This window comes from Plodia interpunctella, chromosome 11 (assembly GCF_027563975.2).
Source record: "Plodia interpunctella isolate USDA-ARS_2022_Savannah chromosome 11, ilPloInte3.2, whole genome shotgun sequence".
In the NCBI taxonomy this organism is placed as follows: Eukaryota; Metazoa; Arthropoda; class Insecta; order Lepidoptera; family Pyralidae; genus Plodia; species Plodia interpunctella.
Window position 1 is genome coordinate 2,414,061 of NC_071304.1, and position 25,479 is coordinate 2,439,539.

Consider the following 25,479-nt stretch of genomic DNA (forward strand, 5'->3'; position numbering starts at 1 on the left):
CGAGATAAACAAACACACCGACAGACTTTCGCATTTATAATATTAGTATTAGATAGTGTGAATAATTCGATGTAAAATTAACTTAAAGATGATGCAGAAAAATAATATCACCAAATTCGGTTAATTATGCAATGTCTCGATCTTCTCTTCATTGAGGAACCCTGAAAAGTAATTTTATGGTGGTCGTTCGAGCCGGGGCGTCAGTCGCGAGTCGCCCCATGGCGCCGAGATGTCGCATGGCGCCTCCATACCCGCGACGACGGCGCTGCCAAGCGAATTCATGCTTGCCGGTTTATCAGTCTCGCGTATTTTGAACTTGGAACATGGTGAATACCTATACAAAACGTATTTTATTTTAATCAAGTGATTATTTGATAAAATACTTCAACTAAATAAACAAAATATAAAAAAAAAGTAATTACAAACTGGACCGTAGAAACGAATTAATAGAAGAATTTTAAACACCACCCCCTTTTTCGAAACGGTCCAAAAGTGTTAAATATATCCACATAGTTTCTATTTTTTAATTAGCAGATTTAAAAATAATTAAATTTAATACTCTTCAAATAATTAGTTTAGTTTTTATAATATTATTTAAACTTACTTACTTACCTATACATAGTGTTGCAAGCGAATCGGAGCTACGGATTACTTTGGTCATAACCGTTATGAACTTTGACCTCGCGAACACAACAAATTGTTGATGAGTTTTTATAAAATTGTGTATATTTAGAGATTCAACATAGGTACCTTTTAAATCTCATCAAAATCAAACCAACGGTTCGAAAGTTATCGCGTTACAAACATACTAGGTACATAGGTACTTACATACATACAAAAAATTTATTTTTGTCTGTGTTGATTTGTAGACCCCGCTCGCTTCGCTCGCTCGGTAATTAGTATACCTATGTAGTTATGACATGATAATGCATTGTAGAGTTACGTCCACCTAATGTTACATAAATAGTTATGCAATTAAAATAAATGACTCATTATTAGAAGTTCGGAAATGAAGCATTACATGACTTACGGGATCATAAAGAGACCTACCTACAGGGCTATCTCTAAAGTATATTTCTGGCAAAAAACAACTATCGTGACTAGAGACAGCACAGTGTAAATAAAAATGTAAAAAAAAAATACAAGTGGTGATGGGCAGACATATGCTAGAATGGAGACCAAAAAAGACCACATAAGGAAAAGTTCGCTGGAGGGTTGAGGAACGTACTCGACTGGATAAGGAAAGTCGAAGAGTCACGGAGGAGACCTATAACCAAAGACGAACATAAAAGAGCTATACTCATGATGAAATGTTAGTAAAGACGGCTTAGTAAACGGGGAGGGCTGTATTATTTGCGTGCTGTGGAAAAATAAAATTATTTTTCATTTCTATAATACTTTTCTATATTTTTTTAAAATGTTTAATGTAATAACTAGTTTTTCTAATTAAGTCTAAACAAACTCTTAATTTACTTTTTCCAAAAAAGTTAAAAAGACAGGACCTACAACCGGTGTAACATTGAGTAGGAAAAAATTGGACTAACAGTACTGATACTGAAGCTATATTTTGGGCACTCGTTCATAACCTTGGGGCATATGCGTCATGTCCATCGGCGTCGCCTATCTACCTATATCAGACATTCCTGCCGCTCGGAGTCTATCGCCGCAGTCATAGTGCGATCCGTGACAGCCGAGAGCACCACATTTAGCTGACCAATAATGAGAGTGTATCAAAAGTACGCCAAAATTACCGTATGTGTGTTTTTAACAGCAGTATTCTTTTTTATCTACAAATATTTAAGTGACAATAATACAAATGTTATACAATATGTTCACCTTAAATCTAACGAAACGGATTTGAAATATATTTTGCTGTGGACTTCCCCCAAAACAGAGCCTTTTGTGTTCATTGGTCTTGAACGTAGTGGATTCATCAAACGGAACTGTTCGTACACTAATTGTTTTGTGACGGCTGATAGAAATTATTTTGAAAACTATGGTCAATTTCATGCAGTTGTTTTTGCTATGTCCGAAGCTACAAGATACAAGTCTTCACAACTTCCAAAATACAGATCTCCAGATCAAAAGTATGTATTTTCTAGTATTGAATCTTCTCATTACTACCCGGCGTGTTCAGACAGATTTAATAATTACTTCAATTGGACCTGGAGCTTCAGACTCGACTCGGATTGCAGATATGAGTATATGGCCATTCGTGACATGCACGATAATGTCATTGGTCCAAACAAGATAATGCACTGGATGAAAGTGGAGAATATGACACCTGTGAGCAGTGAGCTCAAGAATAGTTTGCAGTCAAAGACCATAGCAGCGGCTTGGTTTGCTTCCAACTGTCACTCGAAAAGTAAACGAGAAGAATTCGTTGAACAACTTCGAAATGAATTATCTAAATACAATCATACAGTCGATATCTATGGCAAGTGCGGTAAGTTGTCATGCCCACGCAAAAAGACACAAAAATGCTTCGAATTAATTAAAAAGAAATATTACTTTTATTTATCATTCGAGAATTCATACAGTGTGGACTATGTTACTGAAAAACTGTTGACTGCGCTCAAAAATAATGCTGTTCCAATTGTGTATGGAGAGGCTAATTACACAAGGTAACTAACTACGTTAACAAAGATTATAGTTGTAAAAGAAATGAGTGTTTTCTTACAAATACTTATAGAAGATAAAGAGAATAGTGTAGAAGACAAAACTATTAGTCCTTATTTCAGTTGTCTGAAACGCCTTTTATAAGACAAAAATAGTCTTGATCTATAAGTATGAAGGGTTCTCACCACCATGAACTTAACCGTACCTAAATTCAACAGTTAATCGTACTTAAATCTAAGGTGGGCTAAAGGCCACGCTCCTTCCTTAGAAGGCCATTTATCCAAAATGCGTAGTAATACCTACCTATACCTACCTCATATATATAGTCTACCTAACTATACTTATTCTAACTAAATTGATCATCAACTATAGTATTTGATATGATATAACAAAACAGATATTAGTTACATCGTACATCACATACCTTCACATACTATTGTTTAAATATCGCTGTTCCTGGGAAATTATATTATTCTACAATTTCCGAAAGTCAATGATTATCAAATTAAATAATTATTGTATACAGTGAACAGCACATCAACCTACACAAAGTAATTGCAAACTCGCCTCTATTACGGCGCCCGCGCCTCCATGCGCCATAGAGGTTCATGCTGGGTAGCTTGATGTGCTGTTAACTGTACATACGTGTTTTGAAATAGAAATATTTGTATTGACATAGTAATATTATTAATACGGTGTTAAGAAAGCAATTGCCCTTAAAACTATTTTAGTTTTACTTTTCTAGTACTATAAGTGAGTATAATATTTAGTTTGTTGGGTTTTTTTTTCAGATTCATGCCAGATGGAATGTATTTGAATGCTAGAACGTTAGGTCCAAAGGCGCTCGCAAAGCAAATTGACTTGTTAATAAGAAACCCTGACAAATATGCCGATTATTTTAGATGGAAGAACCATTATTCTTACCACGGCAGACATGAGAGTCCGGACACTGATGACATCTGCGCATTCTGCAAGCTGCTGAACGATGAAGATAAATTCAGAGAAAACTCAGTAGTTGGAAATTTTCGAGAGTGGTGGGATTCGCCTAAATTTTGTTAAATAATTTCGACGTACCCGCCTATAGGTACGTGTATTACACTATTTAACATTATCATTCGTTAATTAATATTTGTTTAAGTACCTACCATAAACGACAATGATTGGGCTATGAAGGTATGAAAGGTATTATTTTATTTGAAAACAAAAAAAATAAAACAAGCTTGTAATATTTATAAGTGTTCTTGTAACACCACAAAATAGATAAACAGATAATACAGGGAAACTACAATACATATTGCATACATAGGTATGTATATCTATATGGATTTAGACCTACAATAGATAATTGTATGTGTACTTGCAAATAAATATTGTTTTCCGCGAACGTAGTCCTCGCTATTACCACATAGGTACATACCTTTGTTTGAGTTCCGTACATTTCAAATGGATCAGTAGGTATTTCTTTGATTGCAGCAGTGCTGTGATGAAAACGAGTCTATTTAGCTGAACAGTTCCATAGAAACTGAGAACTGACTAGAAGTGGGGACGTATGACGGATAGCTTAGCAAGCTGAACCACGGAGAACCGAAGAGATTTCTGAACCAAAAATTGCAGAGAAATTGGTCAGCGCTGAAATATACGGCGAAGAACATATGGAATCGGAGTATCTGATAGAAGTAGTATTTAATTTATTCATCTGAAAGTTATCAAAATGTGAAATACTCATTATAAGTAATAAATAGTAGCATAATAATTTCCAATTAGTGTTGCCAAAATATATATAGTTTCAATATTGTTTTTTTTTTTTCAAATAACTACCAATTACATTAGTAACGGTGGGGTACTTTGGTATACGGTACGGTGGGGTACTTCGTCGAAGTACCTACTAATTCCCTAATTCCATGGGTGCCTCAACGTCGCGTCACAATGTCATATTGTGATTGGTCGAGTGCGTTTTACTGCGGAAAGATTCGATGGTGAAACGCGAATTGGAAACTTTATTTGCCATCGAAGTTTATATTGCAATAACCTACGTACACATTACATTTACAACATAAAACTTACGTTGATAATTAGGTAGGTACATCATTTTCTTTTTTCCCCAACATTTCAAGATGTCCGGCGATACGGAAGAAAATGAGATAAATTGATTACAAATAGGTATTAGTTAGTATTAGTAAATTCGAAATTATAAAGTAACAAACTATGTTTCTTAAACTATAGCTCATCTCGACCGGATGCAAATTTCTAAATTAAAATGCATACCTACTTGTAAAGACCCTGCAAATAATGTCTGTATGTGATTTTAATATAAAGAAAATAAAACTAAAAATATTTGGGTATTGTGGTTGTTGATAATTATTATCAAATTGAAGCGGTGGTGGTCCAGTGGTTTAGACGCCCGCCTGTGACCAAAAGATCCCAGGTTCGAATCCTACTCGTGCCACATGAGTTTTAAAACCAATCGACTCATGTGTAGTAGTTGAAGGAGAAGGAGAACATCAGTATGATGTATGTTATTACTTGCCGCTAGACGCGGTGGTAGTCGTATAAAGTAATATCAGATGCCTTTAGGCGACTTGAGTAGAATCTGACACCAGTAGCAATAAACGCACTCGAAAAGTAAGTACCATTATCAAAAATATCACCCAACAGTTTAGGTTAGGTAACCTCGGTAGACGGTGCAGTCAAACGCACAATAACTTTTTTCTGTTATCATTTACGATAATCCAGCGATAACCCAATAACTAGGTAGGTATCTATTTTATCTGGCTATGATGGATATGATTAATGTGTAATCTTTTTATTAATATTATTTACAGAAAACTTTTAGCCGATAGTGTATTTCTAGAATAGAATAGAATCATTTATTTGCAAGATTTATATAGATCTTAAGTCCACTGTAACCGTAACTGTAGCTGCAAATAATGTCCACATGTCACCAGTTGAGAACAGTGCTCTATGGGACGGTATGGTTGCAGATAAAGGCTTATCATTTCCTGTACATTTCTGAAGACATGAACGAAATTAGAATTTCGGTATCCGATATTAAACGACCTAGAACTACCCAGAAACATAAAACATTATTGCGTCCACGTGTTCTCGATTGTTTACACGACGCGTACATGATATTCCCATATCATGTATCATACTGTCTCTTTCTCCCGAAAGAGATAGTATGTGGACGTAAGTGACCATTTTTTTTTTTTGTTGATCTATGTATGTTAGTAATGTGCTACGTATTTGTACGTTTTCGTGGCAGGCCTTCATAGGTGCATTTCACTTCTCACTATCGAACCGATTCGAAATGAGACCAATCACATTGCGGTGTGGTTTTCGTTTCGTCACAATGGCATACTGTGATTGGTTAGCTGCGTCTCACTGTAGGTCGACTCGATGGTGAGATGTAAATGGCAAAGTTGCACTATGCGCATTGTTCTATTTTTGTAAAAATCTCTTTAACTACTATCTTTAAGATGTACTAAATACATTAATGTAATTCAATTTTTTAAGTAATTTTTAAGGAAACCCCAGTTGGTTTCATATCATCATGAAAAATAACTAGTATTTGTAAATTCCAGTAAGCAGCAAAGTGAAATTTACTGGACACGGGAAAGTCCCGGATTTCCCGGCCATCTGGCCACCCTAACGGTATGCCTAACTGGTTGAGTCACGCACCCACCTTGTTAATTAAATATCCCCTAATGGAGGGCACACCACACCTCATTTGTTAGGTCACGCGACTCGAGCGCTGATACCTTCGGCTCTGGCAACAACTATAAAGCCCAAAGTGGCCTGATTCTGTCTACAATCGAAGTTCTTTTCATCAATATTTCAGAATTTTTAAAGGGTTAACAAACAGCATAGATCACCAAAAAATAAATAAATTATCCGGGTCCTAGTCCAGTGGTCCAGTGGTTTAAAGACGTCTGTGATCGAAAGGTCGCCCAGAGACTCACTAATCTGTAAATACTTATATTACATACTTAAACCATCGAAAAAAATGGGATAAAATTGATGAAGTAAACTTTGATTGCGTGAGATTCGGGCCCCAGGTTCATTATGACCCGTGCCACGGAGTTTGTATTGCGTCACTTGCTTCTGGTGAAAGACACCTGCACACTGGTTCACAGTTTAGTTCACTCGTGTTTGGCGATTATATTTGCCACTAAATGTCGGTAGGTAGTCGTAAAAGTCATGGCATGTGCCTTTAGGCGGCTTGAATAAAATCTGACACCAGTGTCAGCAATACCACAATCGATATGAAACAAATGACTATGCATGCAAAAACAGCGGCGGTCCAATGGTTCAAGAATAGGTCCAAAGTTTATACCAATTTGATTCAAGTTTAAACTACCACTTGCTCCTGTGAAGGAAAACATTGTGAGGCAACCTGCTCTCCACTACTGTATGTGTTACATTCCACATAATAGCCACGACCCACGACCCTCAGCCATGAAGAATACTAGACTCTATGATAGTTTCCATGGCAACGCGTTTGGTAAACATAAGCGCGCTTTAATGTTAAATAACAAATAATTTTATTTTTGACTAAAAGACTTACATATATAAATAAAATGGTAAGTGTGTATTTTTATAATAATTCATACTAATGTGATTTTTAATATAAAAATAGAAATAAATAAATATAACAATATCAATGTGATTTTTGGCAATATCTGTTCTGTACATAATCAAATTTTGTTGCGACTTGGATGAAACATAGTTAATAAAAAGAATGATTGACAGATTCTCTCCCGGTCCAAGCCGGCTACTGACAGCCGTGCCAGCACTGGCAACAGCTCAGCCAAGAGGAGCTTTCCGGAGCTGGAGGACTTCATTCTAAAGAGGGATTATGTCGGCGGCCTTACTATGCTGGAGGTAATGATTATTATGTGATTAAGAAAGAAAGAAATACTTTATTCGGCGAAAAAGTTACAGTATTTAAATTAAAAGTTACTAAAGGCCTCGGGGGCCACCATGAAACAAAACACATTGTTGATTAGCTACTCTTCACGGAACTCAAATTACATATAATCCATCTATATTATGAAGTCTTGGATTTGTGTTCGTATTTACAGTTGGAGGATTGACATCAATAGACGAATTAGAGAGAATAATACCTGTTGTATTATTCTCTCTAATTCATCTATTGATGTTAGTTTACATGTTACATATTATATAGTAGCTCACTTTTATTATGTTTCATCTATAGGAGCTGTATTTGCAATTTTTCATTGCGTCCACCTCTCTTTTTTTCAACACGATGCGTACACGATATGGGAAAAAGAGAACATGTGGACGTTACTAATGTGCTTCGTGTTTGTATGTTTAATGGTAGGCCTTCTGGTATAAATGTGGAATCGTTTAAATTAATATCTAAACCTAAATATATGTCAGCCTCTATGTGATCTAGTGGTCTTGGCATCTGCCTTTTCAATTGTTTTGTTGGAACTGTTTACTGAATCACTTGATTGTACGTAAAAAACATGCCCTTGCGTGGCTCGAAAAGAAGAATGTTATCTCTGTCGTCTGAGCGTATCTCCGCCTGCCTCTTCAGCCGTTTAAGCACTGTTTCTTTTTTGTGAGTCTTATTCTGGGATTGAGCACAGGAGCCGTTTTACCACTTTCTTTTCCACTTTGTACGGTCTTCGTCGTCCTTAGTTTTCACTACATTGACACGCATATCTTCCTTAGGTACTAATGCTGTATGTGTATTCTGTCTGGTTTCCACCAGTTCAACTGTGTTACCTGAATATGTGGATTGCAACTTGCAGTCAATTCAATAAGTGAACAAAGTTACAATGGTTTCAGTTCCTGAAACACGAAGGGAATACAGAAGTGTGGGCGGAGGTCTGGTCAGCTTGGTGTTGGTTCCACCTGGGCGATTACCGGAGAGCGCTGGATGCGTACCAACGGGTCAAGACCATGGACAATTTGGACACAAGGATCTTGGACAACTTAGACATGGACCTAGCTGTCTGCTACTTCTACTTAGGTATTTATAATCTTAAATAATAAATCCTAAATCAATCTTAAATCTTAAATATGTCTATATCTATGAGATTCTTGATTATATTAATAAGCCGTGAACAAAAATTTTATACAGCAATTTGCATTTTCTGATTGCTTACAGGAATGTACAAGGAGTCTCAGGAAGCTATTGATAAATCACCTAAGTGTGCTCTCAAGGTAAATATTAAATCAATAAAATATGCATATACTTAGTGATAAGGACACACTGATGCACATGGCTACGTCTCCAAAGAAAAAAATAAGCACTCTTTACTGGGAATGTGTCGAAAGACGACGACGAAGACGAAGAAAGGGCAAACTTTGTTGATGATATACGTGTCAATGATTTAACAACTAAGTATGTCGAACATCATGTGAAGTGGGGAAGAAAAAGCAGGATAGCGGACCCTGGGCTCTGGGAAAACACTTGGGCGAGAGAGAGGGTGTGTACAAAGATATATCTGGCTTCTGTGCATGCGTATCTCATTAATTGAAACCTAATTCTTCTTGTTAAGATCTAAATCCTGAATATCCAGACCAGGCTATTGTTCCACCTGGCCCATAAGCGCGGAGACGAGGATTCGCTGATGAAAGCACACTCCTCACTTAGAGACGTGCCAGAAGACCAGCTCAGCTTGGCCTCCGTCCACTATCTCCGAGCCCATTACCAGGAAGCCATTGATGTGTACAAGAAGCTGCTGCTGGATAGGCGGTATGTGATTTTGACCTCTCTCATCTGAGCGTTTTTCCGGTTCCTTCCTCAGCCGTAAAGCGTCGGATCCCAAGGACCTCCTTCTTACTTATTCTTCTGTACTTTGCACGGTTTTCGCTATCCTTGGTAGTCAGACCATTAGCACGCATGCACGTCTTCCTTGACAACATATAATACATCAGTATGTGATTTTGATATCCCAGGGTATTTACTTCAGAAAGATTACCTTGAGGGCTAAGCATTTGCAGATTTTACTTACATACCGACCGTACACCACACACACGTAGGTTTTATAGTTCTTTTAGAGGTGCAATCATGGTAAAATAAAATAAAATCATGGTAAAAAGCCCTGATTTTGACCTGAAATGAGTATTCACAGTCAAATTGAATTACAGATACAAACGATATGACAAAGATGACATGGACTGGATAAAAGCCTTGTCGCATTCGCCTAGGTATGAAGCTACGTGTTACGACATAGTATGTAGGTAGTTTAGATTTTATACCTAGCTAAATATAACAGTAGTTTTGCTTTTGACCTTCATTATCATGATCTTAAGTAGAGAACTAGCTCAATACTGAATTTGAACCTTTGAGCTTTATTCGAGGAAACAAATAAAAAATACATGTTCTCTTATAATTATCATGTTTATAGTAAAAAAAATAGAAGCGTTTAAAGTTATATAGAAAATTCCCAAACGCAGTGACACCGAGCGCTATCAATGAATGACGTAACGTAAGTAGCTTCTCGTATTCTCTTACTCATTGTTGCATGTGCCGGTTGTATTCAGGGTTGTGACGCCACAAAGCTAAATACAAAATAAACCTAAAATTTTTGAGGTTTCGGCAGTGAGTCTTGCCACCTATTTTACGTCAACCCACCTCGGGAATGCTATTGTTTCCTATCAGCTGCCAAGGCCATGTTAGTCTCGTACGACATCCATAGGAGGATATGGAGTGGACAGATAATTGCGTGATTTTTTGATACTTCTACAGCTGAACAGCTGTAGGACCTTTCAGGAAAAATTAAAGGAGCTACACAGCTTAGTATACTGAACAACTTTTCGTATGTGAGCAACACCGAAATCGCGAAAAAATAATCAGTTTTTCAATAGATTTTCTTCAAGTTAATAATTTTGTATCGAACAGCTGATTATTTCATACGAAAAGTTGTTCAATATCTAAGCATTATGTAGACAAAAGAATATATGATAGTTTAAAAAGTCAACAAGAAAGTGTAACATTTCAGTCAATACATGGCGCTGAATGTGTACGTGGCGCTCTGCTACTACAAGTTGGACTATTATGACGTATCGCAGGAGGTGCTCGGGGTGTACCTGGCACAGCATCCCACCTCCACAGTAGCTGGGAACCTGAAGGCATGCAACCTATTCAGGTGAGTAGATAAATGAGGAAATTAGTTTAACCTACTTATTTAGCAACACGCAATCGCACATGACAGCTAGTTAAATCCCAATGCAATGTATGTCCAATGCGGGTATGAAAATATATCAGCACTAGGGGCATTTTTTGGCAGAATTTCCTCCGAGAGAAATATCATGACACTTTCCAGCGATAAAAGGTTTAGGGAAATGTCGGATAAAAATATGACGATAATATCATTCATTTTAAAAACAGGGATTAGGTATTATACCTTTATAACCACTTACTAGAATTCGTGTAACTTTTAATTAAACCAAAATCGGAATAGATACACAAACAAGAACAGAATAACAACAAAAATATGAAAAAAGTAAATATGCGTAAATATAACATTATATATACACAAATGTTTTAACTATATCAAAAATCTACAATGTTTGATATAGTTAAAAATTTATGACAGCAGTAATTTCCAATTAAAGTCTGTAATTTATTTATCTTAGATAAAATCTAGTGTGTGAACATGATATATAATATACGATAATCTTAATATTATATATATATATATATATATTATAATCAGCACTCGGATCACAATCATAACCTGTTTTGATATACCTTTTGACTATGTACATTATGTACTTTTATATATTATTAGAAAGGAAAAAAAAAACATTGTAAGAAACAATAATGGTAAGCCGATCTGGCATGATAGGGACCAACACTGTTTAAATGAGTTTCTTTCGGCATTTCTTCTCAGCAGTGGTCGTTCCGAAATGCCAGTAGTTTGTAGCTTGTGAGAAATAACTATAAATATTGACGAGAAAAAGTGCCTGTGAAGGTCTAATTTCTGAATAAATGATTTGAATTTGAATTTATTAAACATAGTGTCAGGCCACGACCTCGGCTTTTATGTAAACGTGACAAAAAGATGCTTACTGCTTTTACAGAAGAAGAAGAAGTCATAGTCAAAAGCATTTATTGCTAAATCTGTGTTTGTACACGTACCTAGACATACAAGAACGGTAAATTTAAGTGCGAGTTTCAACAACTGAATACCCTTTCATGCAATATTTTTCAATAACAAAATTACCAACATAATGTCTTAATTTTAATATAGTTACATTTACAAGGAATCTTGAACTATCTCTCAGCTGTAAAGCGTCGGAGCCGAGAGTCGCTGCGGCTTGAAAAATTGTTTCTCTGACTCTTATTGCAGACTGTATAACGGCAAAGCAGCAGAGAATGAACTGAAGCAGATTTCGTCCGAGCAACACACCTTCGGACAGGATTTGGTGAAGCACAATCTTGTTGTGTTCAGAAATGGAGAAGGAGCACTGAAGGTACATTGTTTACTGTATATTTTTATACATAAAAAAATTAAATATTTTTTTTGGTTACATGAGATCGTCTGCCAAACAACTTCTGCAAACTAAAATAAATTATAATTCGTAAAATATCGTGAAATTATTTGCCTCCGCTCCTTCGTTGACCCAGATCTCCACAACCGTACGAGTAAATAAAAAAATGTATGTCAATTGATCAAAATATCTTGGAGCTCATCTATCTAAATGAACTTGAACCATTTACAGAAGAAACATAAAAGAAACTAGGTAGGTACCTATTTGATCATGAATAAATAAGCGCAAGCCTTATTTATTTAAGGAATATAGTATATTGCAAAATTTGAATTGAATTATTATGCCGGCTCCACACTGTCGACGAAAAGTTTTCCAAACTTTTGGGGATTCGATATACATTGCTGGTTTTTCATTGGGGTAAATAAAAGCACTCATGCTAACTACGCAATGTTCACGCATTCACGTCGGCATGTGTCAGATCTGAGTTCGGCAACAGTGTGGACCTGGCATTGACAATGATGTCCTTAGATAGTTCGTACTTATGAATATTTCCTCAACAAATACTTATAAAATGTCGACTTAACGCGAAATGGCATTCTCTACCAGTCAATCATTAGATCAAACACAGATCGCAAGATAACTTTGGATGGAAACAGAAAAAAAAGAACATGGAGGTACCAAATATGCTGTTTATTCAGGTACTCCCTGAACTGGTGGACGTTGTCCCTGAAGCTCGCTTGAACCTAGCAGGGTACCGACTGCGGAATAGGGAGCCGGTGGAAGCCAGGGAACTGCTGGAGCCGCTTCAGCCCACCTCCCCGCTGCACTACATCCTGAGGGCGGTTGTGGCTGTGAGACTTTACAACGAAACTGGAGATGTAAGTTTGCTTTCTTCAGTTTCATCTCATGTATAGGTATTGAGTAACAACCAAAAATACCGCTCAAGTGCGAGTTGAAGGGTTACGTACAATTTTTAGAATTCTTATAGGTTTTCCAATAATCCACAAGCAATGAATTATTTTGTATTATTTTCTAAATTTTTAGCTCAGATATTTCAAGAGGCGTGCCATAGCAACGCCAAGGGGGGTCACGCGCGGGTACTCCATCTTATGAGTTTTTGTATGACAGTATATTGAATTTGGATAACATTTTTTAGATAAATACAACAACGCGCAAATTTAAAACCCTAACCATTTCAAGCGCCGTCTATTCAATTTTTCTGGGATAATTAAATTTACGACCGCAGCTGACCATAGCTGCGGTAATAGCTGACCATAAGCTTTGACGCGACTAAGGAAGAAACCGGAAAAACGTTCATATGAGAGAGATGTGTATCACTTTAAATATAATTTTAATTCTGCCACTGAATGGCGGTAAGTAGTCGTAAAAGTCATGTCAGATGCCTTTAGGCGACTTGAAAAAATCTGACACCAGTGTTAGCAATAACACACTCGATATGATGATAAATATAATTTTAGGAAGAACAAATGAAGCTTGCGCAGCAGAGTTTCCACCTGGTCGGCAGTTCGGCGTCCGAGTGCGACACCATCCCAGGCAGACAGTGCATGGCCTCCTCCTACTTCCTCGCGGCCCAGTTCGAGGAGGTGCTGGTCTACCTCAACTCCATCAAGAGTTTCTTCGTCAACGATGACACGTTCAACATCAACTATGCTCAGGTGAGCATTGTCCAAAGTCCCGAGTTGCTTCAAGCGCTATTGAACCATCCATATATCCTTATTATAAAACAAAATCCTTTGCCGCGTTTATGTTTTTTTTTTATCCGAGCGAAGCTGGGACGGGCCGCTAGTTATGTATAGCTAATCATCAAAAGTCTAGTCGTTCTTTCTTATCGAGTGTGTAATCATTGTTAACACTGTCTAAGATATGTAAGGTAGGTATGTCACACTCGACCGTGACTCATTCACATGGACCTATCCATTGAAAATCAGCGTTGTGACTTGTGACTGACTCTGCTTACTCAAATTAACTTGTAATAATTTGATTTCTATCTACTTGTTTGATATTGTTTTGTGGTGTTTAAAGTTTATGACAATAAATTTTCATTCATTCAAAATTTTATTAAAATCGCTTTACGATTGGCAATCGCCATCTAGTAACAATAAGACATCTAGTAACAGTAACAATGACCTAAATACTGAACTAAGTAATCAATCAGTTTTATTTTTTATTTTTATTTCTCAAGAAAACTTACAGCTATCGAACAAGTTAATAAGCACTAACATAAATAACTATAAAGCCATTTACAAGTTTTCACTGTTAAATTTCGTAATTACACGTTCCAGACGCAAACAAGAAAACATAATTCGACACCATCATAAAAATCACATAGGTACTGCAAACTGCTTAATAACTTTCAGAATAGAAAAAAGTATCGGCTACGATACGCCTAATCGTTGAGTCACTGGTCGCAAATACGTCAAGGGTAGGGTAGTCGTTTATAAGATGATTATATTGCCTACTTGCTCTGCAGATAAAAGCGTTACTACGATAGTTTGTGTGATATTGAGGTACATATAATGGATGGAAATTTCTTAACCGTCTGTAGGGAACATTAAAAGTAATTTCATTAAGCAAAGGGGAACAATCTATTTTATTATTTAATATTTTGTTTAAAAAAATTAAATCAGAGGTATTCCTGCGTGTAGAAAGTTGTAGAAAGTGATACTTTTTACATCTTGACTTATGAGTCAATAATCAGGAAGATAATTTTTACATTTAAATGGAAAATATCTTAAGAATCTCTTTTGTATACCCTCCAGTCTGTCTATATATACGCCATACTGAGGATTCCACAATTCGGAAGCATACTCGAGTATACTACGCACAAAAGAGTTTCTGTATGTATAATGGTATAATACCTTGATCGACTTAATTTTACGAAATTTGGCAAATATAATTATAAATTATATTACTAATTATAAATCCCAGAGATGCCTTATTAACAATATAATCATGCACAGCTTTCCTCGCGATGTTTTACTTCATCGGAAGCCAGTGGCTGGTAGAGACTATAATATTGTAGAAACGTAGATTAAATTTGTGACTGAAAGTAAAAAATATTTTTTTGTGACAAATTACTAGTACTTACTTGGGTACGTTTTCTCATAGATAATTATGTTTGCATGAGTAAGATCTGTTTACTATAGACATCGTAGGTACTGTTCATGAGAATCTGTGGTCTGTCTGCAGCTGATAACCTGACCCACTTATGTGTTACCTACTGCTAATGTCAGTTTATCTCTCTCTGTCATAGGTAATTGTAATCCATACTAATATCGACACTTAATATTATAACTATGCGAAAATCTGTCTGTCTATCACGTCTTCACAAACCAAACAATTTTATAGTTAACGACCCGAAGTTAAATATGGCGAAGGCGACTGCGGGCACAGTTGCAGGCAACAGATAGACGCCATTCCTCTTATTTTCCAGGCAAAAGTGGCTACAGGCTTCTACCGGGAAGCGGAGGAGTGTCTCCTCAGCATCCAGGACGAGGCCATTCGGAGCTCCTTCACGTACCTGGCGTGTCTGTGTCGCTGTCACGTGATGAACAAGGATGCCCATCTCGCCTGGGAGATCTGTGTCAAGGTATTGTGGTGGGAAATTGTTCAAAATCAAAGGTCGTCTGCACGGGTACTTCACTCTTATCTATATCCACTGCCAAACAGCACTGCTTGCATTGTTGTGTTCCAGTTTGATATAAAAGATCTTAGACCACAAAGTGGGCATCGTGCTTGTTAGCGTTGCAGCCCCACCCACATTTACCAACAAGTGGGCCGCATGCCTGTTTGCCTGCTAGGGAGTATAGAAAGAACGTCGTCAGGGCTAGGTGACACGTGCAGTTTCATTCGCGGATGTAGTTAATTTGTGAAACTGATTTACAGATTGACACTCTTTCCACCCATAAATAACTTTCCATAACTATCCAACTAAGTAATGTTACCATGCTGGCGTGGGGGCGAAGAATAATATAGAATACTGCACTTTCCTCCAGCGAATATTGTAAATATCAATTATGGGAAAGGGTTGTAAACTGCAGATTCCTCTAATAGACGTTGGCTAGCAACCTGTCACACAATCTATCTTGCTAAATTTGACCTCCGAATTTCGCGACTCTTGACTCTTCGTGTAAGCCCTTCTGGCATGATAGATACCAACATTGATTGTTGCAAGAATGTATTGTTTATTGTTTAACTTTTGTTGTGTTATGTTCCCGCACACGAGACGTTATGAGTCTCTTCTTAGCAATAGTTATTCCGAAATGCCAGTAGTTTTGTTTGTAGCCTTTTGAGAAAATGTTCTCTGTCTATCAGATGAGTATCTTACTATCGTTTTGCCTTTATGCGTCTTGAACATAAATCTGACACCGACAGTGACTGAATTGTTTTCCCCATTTCCTCATGTACTTTGTCCCCAGTTTGCAGGCACGCCGGATAGCTTCGCACTGCTGCAGCTGGTGGCCAATGACAGCTACCGCATGGGACAGTTTCTGGTGGCTGCCAAGGCCTTCCACATGCTCGACAGGTGAGGGCGTCATGGATTCTCGCATAGGATTTGTTTTTATAGTTTTTAACTCCTCCGGCCCTGGATCCTGGTCCTGGATTTTCCGGTCCTCTAAGTCCTTACAAAATAATGGGATGTTTTTACATTCTATTAAGGAGGTATACAAATATTTTAATTGAATTCATTATGGTTATGGTATATTCCTTTTAGCCGCTCGTTGTTTTTGTGGTATGGGTATTCCTCTTTCGGTGCGAAATGTCCCGGGTTCGAGTCCCGGACGAAGTAACGTTCTATTTAGTTTAGCCAAAAGCACGTAGGTAATTATAAACTTTACAAGTACCTAAGCGCCAAAAAGGGATCAGCTTTTCAGCCATAGGTCCATGAGTTATAAATTGCCAAGGCTCCAAGGCAAGTACTGACTTTTTAACTGAGATTTTTTAACCGTTAAAACCGTTTCCTGATAGGCTGGACGGGGGTCCAGAGATGTGGGAGGGGCTGCGCGGAGCAGTGTGCGGGTGTGCGCAGGCGGCGGCGGCCGGGAAACACCAAGCGGCGGCTGATTTGAGGGACGCGCTCGCTCTGCTCAAAGGTAAACAGTTTCATTTCATATTCTCCTTTCTTATATAGGCTTACACAACGTTGAGTGCGTTGTTGCTTACCCTGTTTTCAGATTTTATTCCAGTTTTTTTAGAGGCTTCTAATATGATTTTTTTAAGAACGCCGCCCGCCTGCATCATATATCGCGACTACTTTCGCGTGTCCTACAGAATTTAAATTTTCCACGCGCCTTCAATTTCCTTAACAAAATGCCTTATTATGATAAACATACCTAACCTGATAGTGCGCCCAATATAGTCTCCCAACAAAAGAACTTCTCAACGGTTTACGGCACGGACATGATATTTATTGTTACGCGTTCGATGTAACAAGATCACTCTGACGACTGACTGAAGCTGGTGAAAAGAGTCTCATTTTTGTAAAATCTTTCCTTTTTTTTGTATGGCAGGGTCCCGGGCCCACCCTCGCTCGGATCAGATAGTGAGGCCGATCGTGAAGTGGGCTCAGCAGAACAGGATCGCGGTCTGATTGTGAAGGAGTCTACTCATCATATGGACAAACAATTCAACTTAGAAAATTATTTGTCCAATATTAAGTTATTACCTACTTACAGTCTTAAATAAAAAATGATTTTATGAACTATAATTTTTCACCATTACAATACCAAATCGGATGGTTGTAATTGGTTCTAAGTGTTACCATACAAGTGAACAAGAGCTCTCATTTGTTTTCTTCTCTTTTGAGATGGACTTTGTTACAGAGGACGTTAGGTTCCCTCTACTGTGAGCTTCGCGATGGCTGACTCACGCTTATAGGGACCAACACTGTTTGAATGAGTTTCTTTCGGCATTTCTTCTCAGCAGAGGTCGTTCCGAAATGCTTGTAGTTTGTAGCTTTGGTAAACATCATTTAATTTAGAATATGACGTGAAAAAGTGCCTGTGAAGGCCTAATTTCTGAATAAATGATTTTGATTTTGATTCAGTAAGAATTACATAATCCCACTGCTGGCCAAAAGCCTCCCCTAACTTCCTCTGTATTCTCTTGCCATCAAAAAGTTCGACAAAGTTACATAATACTTTGTCGAACTTTGAACAAAAAATAATGTATAAGTGGAGTGCCGCCTTAAAATGAAAAAAACTTTACACTAGATATCTAATGCGATAATCTCTGATTTTATACCGACGCTCAGTTATCAGACCTAAAAGACATACCTAAGATAACAGTTTTGTAATTTCGGAATGTAACTATAGCTTTTACCCGGCGCAGACGCACGAAATTAACGCGTGTTAATAATTATTATAATCAATATCTCGAGTTCTAAGCAACGTATCGCGATTAAACCTATACCAGATTTTAAGTTAGACTATCCCTTTACAGCTGTGAAAACCACTTCAAATTCTATCCAGTAGTTTTTGCGTGATGCCCGAACAAACAGACAGACAAAAATTCATAAAATATATATATTTTGGCTTCTATTAGTCCCATAAAGACCCCCACAATTATTTTTCTTTGATATCTCCTATGTACAGACAGACATAGCCCACTTATAGTTTTATTATATGTATTTGATATAGAATAGATTAATGTACTTCACTTCAAGGAATTAATGTGATTAAATGATTTGAAATAATCGCATTTGTCTTTTATATTCGTTTGTTTTGCTAAATATGGAGAAAGATGTACCAATATTACTTTGTAAATAGGTTACCTTTACAGTTATTAATTCAAAAAATAACAAGCGATATATAAAAATCAACTATCGTATGGTTGGTCGTTTGTTATTTCTATTTCACCGTTATTAAGTAAGAGACTGATTACCTAATCACATCTATAATTGGAGATACGAATGTCAGTCACATCTTTATTTTTCTGTACTTGCTAATTGACCTTTCATACATGCTATAAGGATATACTACCTATCTGAGCCAAGCTAAGTCAACCGGTATCCGAGTAGACAGCTTTGCGCGATAGAGCGCGCACAGCTAAGTAAGTAAAAAATGCTATCAAACAAAGTTTTTAGTGGTGTGGTTCCGTTTGAGGGAAGTGAAAAAAATATTGAGTGATAGGTCGTCAACAACAAAGAGTGACGCAACTTTTTTCAAAATTAAATTATAGAATCTCTTTCTTATATGAGGGTTTTCCCAGTTTCTTCCTCAGCCGTTAAGCCAGCGAGGGTCCGCTTTCCTACTTTGTCTTCTCTAAGCGCGGACATTGGCAAATTAAATTGATTATAAAATAGTTTCTAAGAAAATCACAAATTATTTAGTGATCAAGAGCAGTACAGACTGCCATCTAGAGTGAGAAAGATAATACGTATGGATCTCAGATTTTAGTTTTGTTTTTAACCCCCGACGATAGAAGAAGGGACGTTATACGTTGAACGTATCTCTATCTCGAGTTTCTATAGATATTTTATACAAAGTGGCAAAGGGCGATGAAAGAAAAATGTATGTACGATCTTATGTTCGAAGGTTCAAAGTTGGCATAGCTACTGGAAGTATTATATATTCTGTGGTATGGTGCTACCGATTGCTTGAAATTATTTTAAAATTGCTGAACCGATTTTGATCTAGTTTTTTTTTTATTTGTAAGAGAACTTAATCGATAATGATCTTAGCTATGATGGAAAAATGTTCGTTTAGCCGTTTGAAAACCGTCAAGCTCTTTTCTAGAAACTTCAGAGGCGCCCCGGGGATTTAAAAAAAATATTATATAATTAATTAAACACAACCTTACTTATTACTGCTCTATTGAGAACGTGCCGTTATTCCAAGTATTGTATTGCCCAATCGAAATTGAGATAAACTGCTTAGTTTTTCTGCAAGTTGGACGAGAACGGCATCAATTCGGCCGCTAAATATTTATAAACCTGTTTGAGCTCTGTTTTAGGTTTGTTTGACGTGGACATGCTTTTCCTAATAGTTTACAATGAATCACGTTTTACTCCATTCGTTTTTGGGAAATCGCAAAAAGTGGGGTGTTACAAGTTTGACCGCTAAGTGTGTCTGTCTGTGAACGTGGGACTGTAGCTCATCAACTGGTGAAGCGATATGGATGCGGTTTTTTTAATTTGATATACTTAGCTAATTTTTATGCGTTGGTTCTTAGATATGTTTGATCAAAATCGGTGAAATGAATATTGAAACTCGGGCGTTTTTTTTAATTTGTCTAACAAATAAACTTGTATTCACAAACTCTATAGCATTGGGGGGAAATGAAACGGACAAAAAATTACTGCAAAATTTGCATTTATGTATTTTTATTACAACTAAAATATATTTACATGTATTTCATGATACATTATGATCAAGTCCGTTGGCAACAGTCAAAGCAGTACGTAATAAATAGCTAATATAACAATTGATAATACCGTTCAACAGGCGAAGTCGGGTGAGTGCAGCTGTGTTGAGCGAGGTAATACCAACTTAACAAAAAAAAACTCGTAAATCTATTCCTTCATTAGAAATACATGGCACCTTTTGATATACAACACAATCTCAATTCTTAAACTGCCAATATAACTGCTAACATAGCGAATACTAACCTAATTTTACACGTTCCTGCTTAGCTCCAGTCTGATTCGTTTTTATTAGACAAATAGAAAAAGCGATATAAGAAATAAATTACTCGTCAAAACGATTACTCGTCATGCACGTAATATTTACCAAAGTTTCTTAGTATAAATAGATGTAAGTAGGTTTAAATATACGCCTATTGGCAGTTAAATACCCATTCGTCCCGGTAAAAAAATCATAAAACTGACTCGTTCACCGCCAACACAAAATGTGTTGCCATCTACGAAAAATACTTGTTACAACTTATGGTGTTTTCTATCATAATACTCCACCATCGACTGCATGTATCACAGATGGCTTTAAAGGTAATATACTCGAATTCCTTGAACCATTTCCTCACCCAGTTATTTTTAACGGACAATAATATTTTTCCCGCGTGATTTTAATTAGGTATCACTTCGTAGAAACATTTTAAAGCCCGCAATTATTTTAACACCAATTGAAACATTCTTACTTTATAAGACAGCTATATTGAACCTTAAATCAAAGCGCATAAGGTTGATAACTTCCATATAAAGTAAATTACCCCGGTCAACATTTCAGCAAGTTTTCTGGTCTGTGGGTTAGCCCCACGGGTGGGCTACGGCGGGGAGGGTGTACCTGGCTACGGGAGCGGCCACGGCTACGGGCGCAGGCGCTACCACCTTCGCTATCGGCGACGCTACGGCTACGGGCGCCGCTACCTACAATAATAAGAACAAATGTTCAAAAAAGGGATCGGCTGTAAAATCACAGTCAAATATACTAACTTTTAATGCAAATTTTTTCGCTGACCCCTTGTTGCGAAGATGATCGAAAAATCTCTTTTCTTATGTCTTTGTAATTCTTTTTCTTTTTTGTTGATCTATGTCATTAGGTAACAAAAAATAAGAACATAAAAAATCTTTAAAATCTTTGTAAGTCAAGTCGACTGTATAGATGCGCGTTGATATTTTTTGTTTCCAAGTTCATTTTCCGTACGTAAGTACTGACGTACTTAGTAGTATTCGTTGACAGCACATCGTCCTACCCAAATTCATTCCAAATTCGCCACTATTACCAAACGTTTGTAAGTCAATGCTGGGTAACTCGACATGCGGTGGCCAGCCGGCCGACTGGTCGCCTGACCGATCGGTTGTTGCTGTCATGTCAAGACTTATCACTGTGTTAGTCGCCTCATACAACACCCACGGTATGGTATGAAGTGAATATTCTAGGATGGGAACCCGCCAAGTAGACCGACATCTGGCCATCCAAAGTAAAAAATACCTTTATTGGTGATAACCTAAAGCTACTGCCCAAATTTCGCGTTTATAGCTTCTATGGTTTAGGCTGGGCGTTGATTAGTAAAAAACGCTTGTTCTTTTATAAATATAGATATGATTTACCTTATAGGCTAGATGACGTTTTAATTTTGAGCCGTACATTCAGAACCTCGGCTGCTGTCTTATATCCACTTAACCATAAGATAAAAATACACTTACCGCATGAGCGCCTCCCGTCCTCTCCACCACAGCATTAAACCCGTTAATCTTATCAGCGGTATAAGTGACCCTCCTCAGGTGGCCGTCGGGCTCGACGAGGCTGTAGGAGCCCTGCACGACGCCATTTTGAAGGGTCTCAGCCGCGTCCTTTTGGTCACCCGTCGCGGGATCGGACACGCCATATGAGAAGCTATAAGCTGGGTTCGGGTCTATCGGTTCCGCTCGCACTACCTGTGGGTATATAAAAATGTGTAACTAGATTTAGAAGAAAAAAAAATCAAGTGGTCAAGTGATCAAGTACCTAGTCCGGTTTATAAAATAGTCGTTTTTAAGTCGTGAATATTTGGAAAAAATACTAGATGCTGCTAAATTGGAAGTATAATAGAAAAGTCAACGTCAGATTAAATTTATCCTTAAATAGACTTTAATTGGTTTGTTATAGTTAGGGTAGAGTACATAATAATATATAGTAATATATAGAGAGATTAAGAAACACACTTTCAATCAGGAAATATCTCTCATCTGAGCGCTTTTTTCCGGTTGCTTCATCAATATCGGAGCCCAGTGTCCGCCTTCTTACACTCTCCATTTCACATGGTTCCCGGCATTCAAATAACGTAACGCTCCTTTTTTATGATAATCTAATCGAATACTTACAGGAGCAACAGCTTTAACAATCGGCGCAGCAATAGCCGGTGCGGCGTACGCGTGTGATATGGCCGGCGCGTACGCAGGTGCGGCGTACGCAGGCGCGGCGTACGCAGGCGCAAGCGCATGGCCGTAGCCGCCCAGAAGCACCGGCGCGCCCGCCACCGCCGCGCACGCCATGCACAACGTGAACAACTTTGAAAGGAAAAAAAACAACAATACAACATACAGTGCATCCTGACTTCAGTGCACAAACATGGTCTTTGGACTCAGGGCTCAGCATAATACGTACTCGGTATTATGCTATGATATGTGCCAACGAGCTATGAAGTGCAGAATTAGGTCTCAATCTTATAGACAACGTCCAAAACACCAAGCTGCATTGTCTGACAAAATTTCTGGATGTAGGTGCTTAACCTTTGTCTTGAAAAAGATTTTGTCTTGGACATACAGGACTTAGTAATTATCTGTTGATCCCCACAAAAATAAGTCCTTAATGAACGCTGTGGTCAAACATTTGAGCAACTAAACTCATATGGTATAGATAAATTAGATTTATTTTTAAACTTATAAATCATTGTAATCCAATAAAACCTTTGTCCCAGAAAATTATAGTTATTTCATAAAAATACTAAAATTCACGCAAGACTAAAAACCAGGATTTATATTGTTAGTAATAATAACTTTAGTAATAACAATATTTATAATTAGGGCTTAATCGTACCTTAGCGATCATGACTGTCGCTCGCGTCCAACCGACCACGTGTGCCAAACCAGAGTCTCACGCGCAGTATATAAACAACCTGCGTTTGCGCAGACTAACGACTGATACAGATTTCGCAACCCGGGATTTGTGCACGCATGTCCTTTTGCTAATGGCGATATGTTAAGCGAACATTATTAGATCGATAACTCTTAGACTTGACTTGAAGGGTACATATAATTTGTGTAGATAGTCTTTAAAACTTACGCAAGAAACGAATGTAAGTATTCTCCTCTGAAATCGGTCAATTTGGTTTTTCTTGTTTTTAACATACTACTGAGTAAACAAACAGGAAAGAAAAAGACAGAAAACCTGATGGGAAGTGGTCACCGCGGCCTATAGGGAGACCTGCATGACGCGCATATAAAACCAAGGGTGCGCACGCGCGTTGCCGGCCCTGAATGAATCTTTTCAGGAACTCCATGTTGTAGTCTCTAGTCTATTCCACTAATGCGGCTTTTCTCAGTCTCTTTCTATGCAGCAGTACACTAAATAAAAAATCTTACAGTACAGGGGCGGAAGTACACCTTGGAAGTGCGTGGTGTAATCCCTGACGAGAGATCATCATCATACTCGCGGCCCTCAATTAGTTGGCGCTCTCGATCGGGCGCCCGTTCTATAACTAGAGCTTTCCTCCCAGTTCTATAATATATATATAGATTAGGACAAAGCACACAGATTGAGCTAGCCCCAAAGTAAGTTCGAGATTTGTGTTATGGGATACTAACTCAACGATACTATATTTTATAACAAATAAATATATAGATAAACATCCAAGACCCGGTCAATCAGAAAAATATAATTTTCCATCATGACCCGACCGGGGATCGAACCCGAGACCTCTCGGTTAGAAGTAAAACAAAATTGCAGACATTGCTCATTCTGGTATCTTGCGACCATTTTAGGATATTTTCTAACCACATTTATGAATAACCCTTATCAATCATTCTCACTGTATGGTGAAATGAAAAATCTGCAAAGAATGAAGTTGTATATAATATTTTTTTATTATTACCTTATTTATGCCCAAACATCGCTTTGCACATTGAGTGGAATAATTTAAAAAGGGCTTTTAATCAGCAGAACACGAATAGAGAAAAAAAGTAATAAGCATGAACTTAAATGTACCTAGTGCCTACATAAGTTGTAATAGTACTTAAGTGCCTACTCCGGTTGATTAGGGCAATATATGTCCCCTACTAAATTTTAATGTCCATAATGAGGTACTGATAAAATTCAATGAGATCTAGTTTCGATGTCAACACTGATAAGTATTGCGTCAGGCCAGCCTAGGCCTAACACCAGATCAGATCTGATAAAGCGGACCATTTAAATGTAATACCGTATCATATATTTAGACCCTTTATATCATAAAAGAGCACGACATGAAGTATCGAGGATATAAGCTATTTTGCATTCTGGAAAAAGCATATTTACCGTGAGAAATTCACGTGGGCAAAGCCGCGGGCTTAGTCCGTCCGTTCGTTCCGGACTATAGGTTCCACTGCTAATTTCCACTAATGGGTCTGTCTAGCAGGATTTTGAAATACTCCTGGATCCACTGGAAAAAGTAGCCTCTAGCTCTCAAACTCGTTTTGCAATAAAAGAAAATCAAACGAACAACATATTATGAAATACTTCCATTATATACTTCTGCTTTCATGTGTCACTCGTGATCTACTTATCGGCTGCTGACACACAGATTTCTGTGGTTGAAAAAATGAAAGCTAATATCTTAGGAGCAGTGTGTCCCAAACGTGCACTGATCTAGGCTGTGTTCCGCCGCAAGTGGGTCACACTCGCGATATTCCGGTATCTATCTATATGTGAGCTGGTTTGAAATTCATAACGGCCG

At 37.6% G+C, this 25,479-nt stretch overlaps 3 protein-coding genes across 5 annotated transcripts; 2 read left to right on the forward strand and 1 right to left on the reverse strand.

The window, feature by feature from the left end:
* Positions 1–160: 160 nt before the first annotated feature.
* On the forward strand, positions 161–4,413 carry LOC128673644 (alpha-(1,3)-fucosyltransferase C-like). 2 transcript variants are annotated; one of them, XM_053751625.2, is made up of 3 exons: positions 161–2,624; positions 3,411–3,703; positions 4,096–4,413. In XM_053751625.2, exons 1-2 carry the CDS (start codon positions 1,720–1,722, stop codon positions 3,676–3,678), a joined length of 1,173 nt encoding a protein of 390 aa, XP_053607600.1. In that variant the 5' UTR covers positions 161–1,719; the 3' UTR covers positions 3,679–3,703; positions 4,096–4,413. The 2 variants fall into 2 exon arrangements, with proteins under 2 accessions (XP_053607600.1, XP_053607599.1); XM_053751624.1 differs by having other exon boundaries at positions 164–2,624; positions 4,093–4,413.
* Positions 4,414–6,228: 1,815 nt separating this feature from the next.
* Positions 6,229–18,806, forward strand: Ttc26 (Tetratricopeptide repeat domain 26). 2 transcript variants are annotated; one of them, XM_053751621.2, is made up of 14 exons: positions 6,229–7,199; positions 7,369–7,500; positions 8,434–8,617; positions 8,756–8,811; positions 9,171–9,346; positions 9,742–9,801; positions 10,596–10,742; positions 11,949–12,072; positions 12,789–12,968; positions 13,569–13,766; positions 15,545–15,700; positions 16,530–16,636; positions 17,080–17,204; positions 17,622–18,806. In XM_053751621.2, exons 1-14 carry the CDS (start codon positions 7,197–7,199, stop codon positions 17,699–17,701), a joined length of 1,728 nt encoding a protein of 575 aa, XP_053607596.1. In that variant the 5' UTR covers positions 6,229–7,196; the 3' UTR covers positions 17,702–18,806. The 2 variants fall into 2 exon arrangements, with proteins under 2 accessions (XP_053607596.1, XP_053607597.1); XM_053751622.1 differs by lacking the exon at positions 9,742–9,801 and having other exon boundaries at positions 6,231–7,199.
* Positions 18,807–20,416: 1,610 nt separating this feature from the next.
* On the reverse strand, positions 20,417–23,715 carry LOC128673837 (cuticle protein 18.6-like). Its single transcript, XM_053751969.2, has 4 exons — positions 23,586–23,715; positions 22,871–23,056; positions 22,214–22,444; positions 20,417–21,433 (listed from the first exon to the last, which is right to left on the reverse strand). The coding sequence occupies exons 1-4, from the start codon at positions 23,595–23,597 to the stop codon at positions 21,314–21,316; spliced, it is 549 nt and encodes a 182-aa protein (XP_053607944.1). The 5' UTR covers positions 23,598–23,715; the 3' UTR covers positions 20,417–21,313.
* Positions 23,716–25,479: the final 1,764 nt, after the last annotated feature.

What these genes read in the sequence shown, in the direction of transcription:
- LOC128673644 (XM_053751625.2), top strand. Translation starts at nt 1,720, where the DNA reads ATGAGAGTGTATCAAAAGTACGCCAAAATTACCGTATGTGTGTTTTTA. An exon ending in GGAGAGGCTAATTACACAAG is followed by an intron (nt 2,625 to 3,410) that starts GTAACTAACTAC and finishes TTTTTTTTTCAG; the next exon opens with ATTCATGCCAGATGGAATGT.
- Ttc26 (XM_053751621.2), top strand. An exon ending in CCTGGGAGATCTGTGTCAAG is followed by an intron (nt 15,701 to 16,529) that starts GTATTGTGGTGG and finishes CTTTGTCCCCAG; the next exon opens with TTTGCAGGCACGCCGGATAG. An exon ending in CGCGCTCGCTCTGCTCAAAG is followed by an intron (nt 17,205 to 17,621) that starts GTAAACAGTTTC and finishes TTTGTATGGCAG; the next exon opens with GGTCCCGGGCCCACCCTCGC.
- LOC128673837 (XM_053751969.2), bottom strand. An exon ending in TTGTTAAAGCTGTTGCTCCT is followed by an intron (nt 22,445 to 22,870) that starts GTAAGTATTCGA and finishes ATATACCCACAG; the next exon opens with GTAGTGCGAGCGGAACCGAT. An exon ending in GGACGGGAGGCGCTCATGCG is followed by an intron (nt 21,434 to 22,213) that starts GTAAGTGTATTT and finishes TTATTATTGTAG; the next exon opens with GTAGCGGCGCCCGTAGCCGT.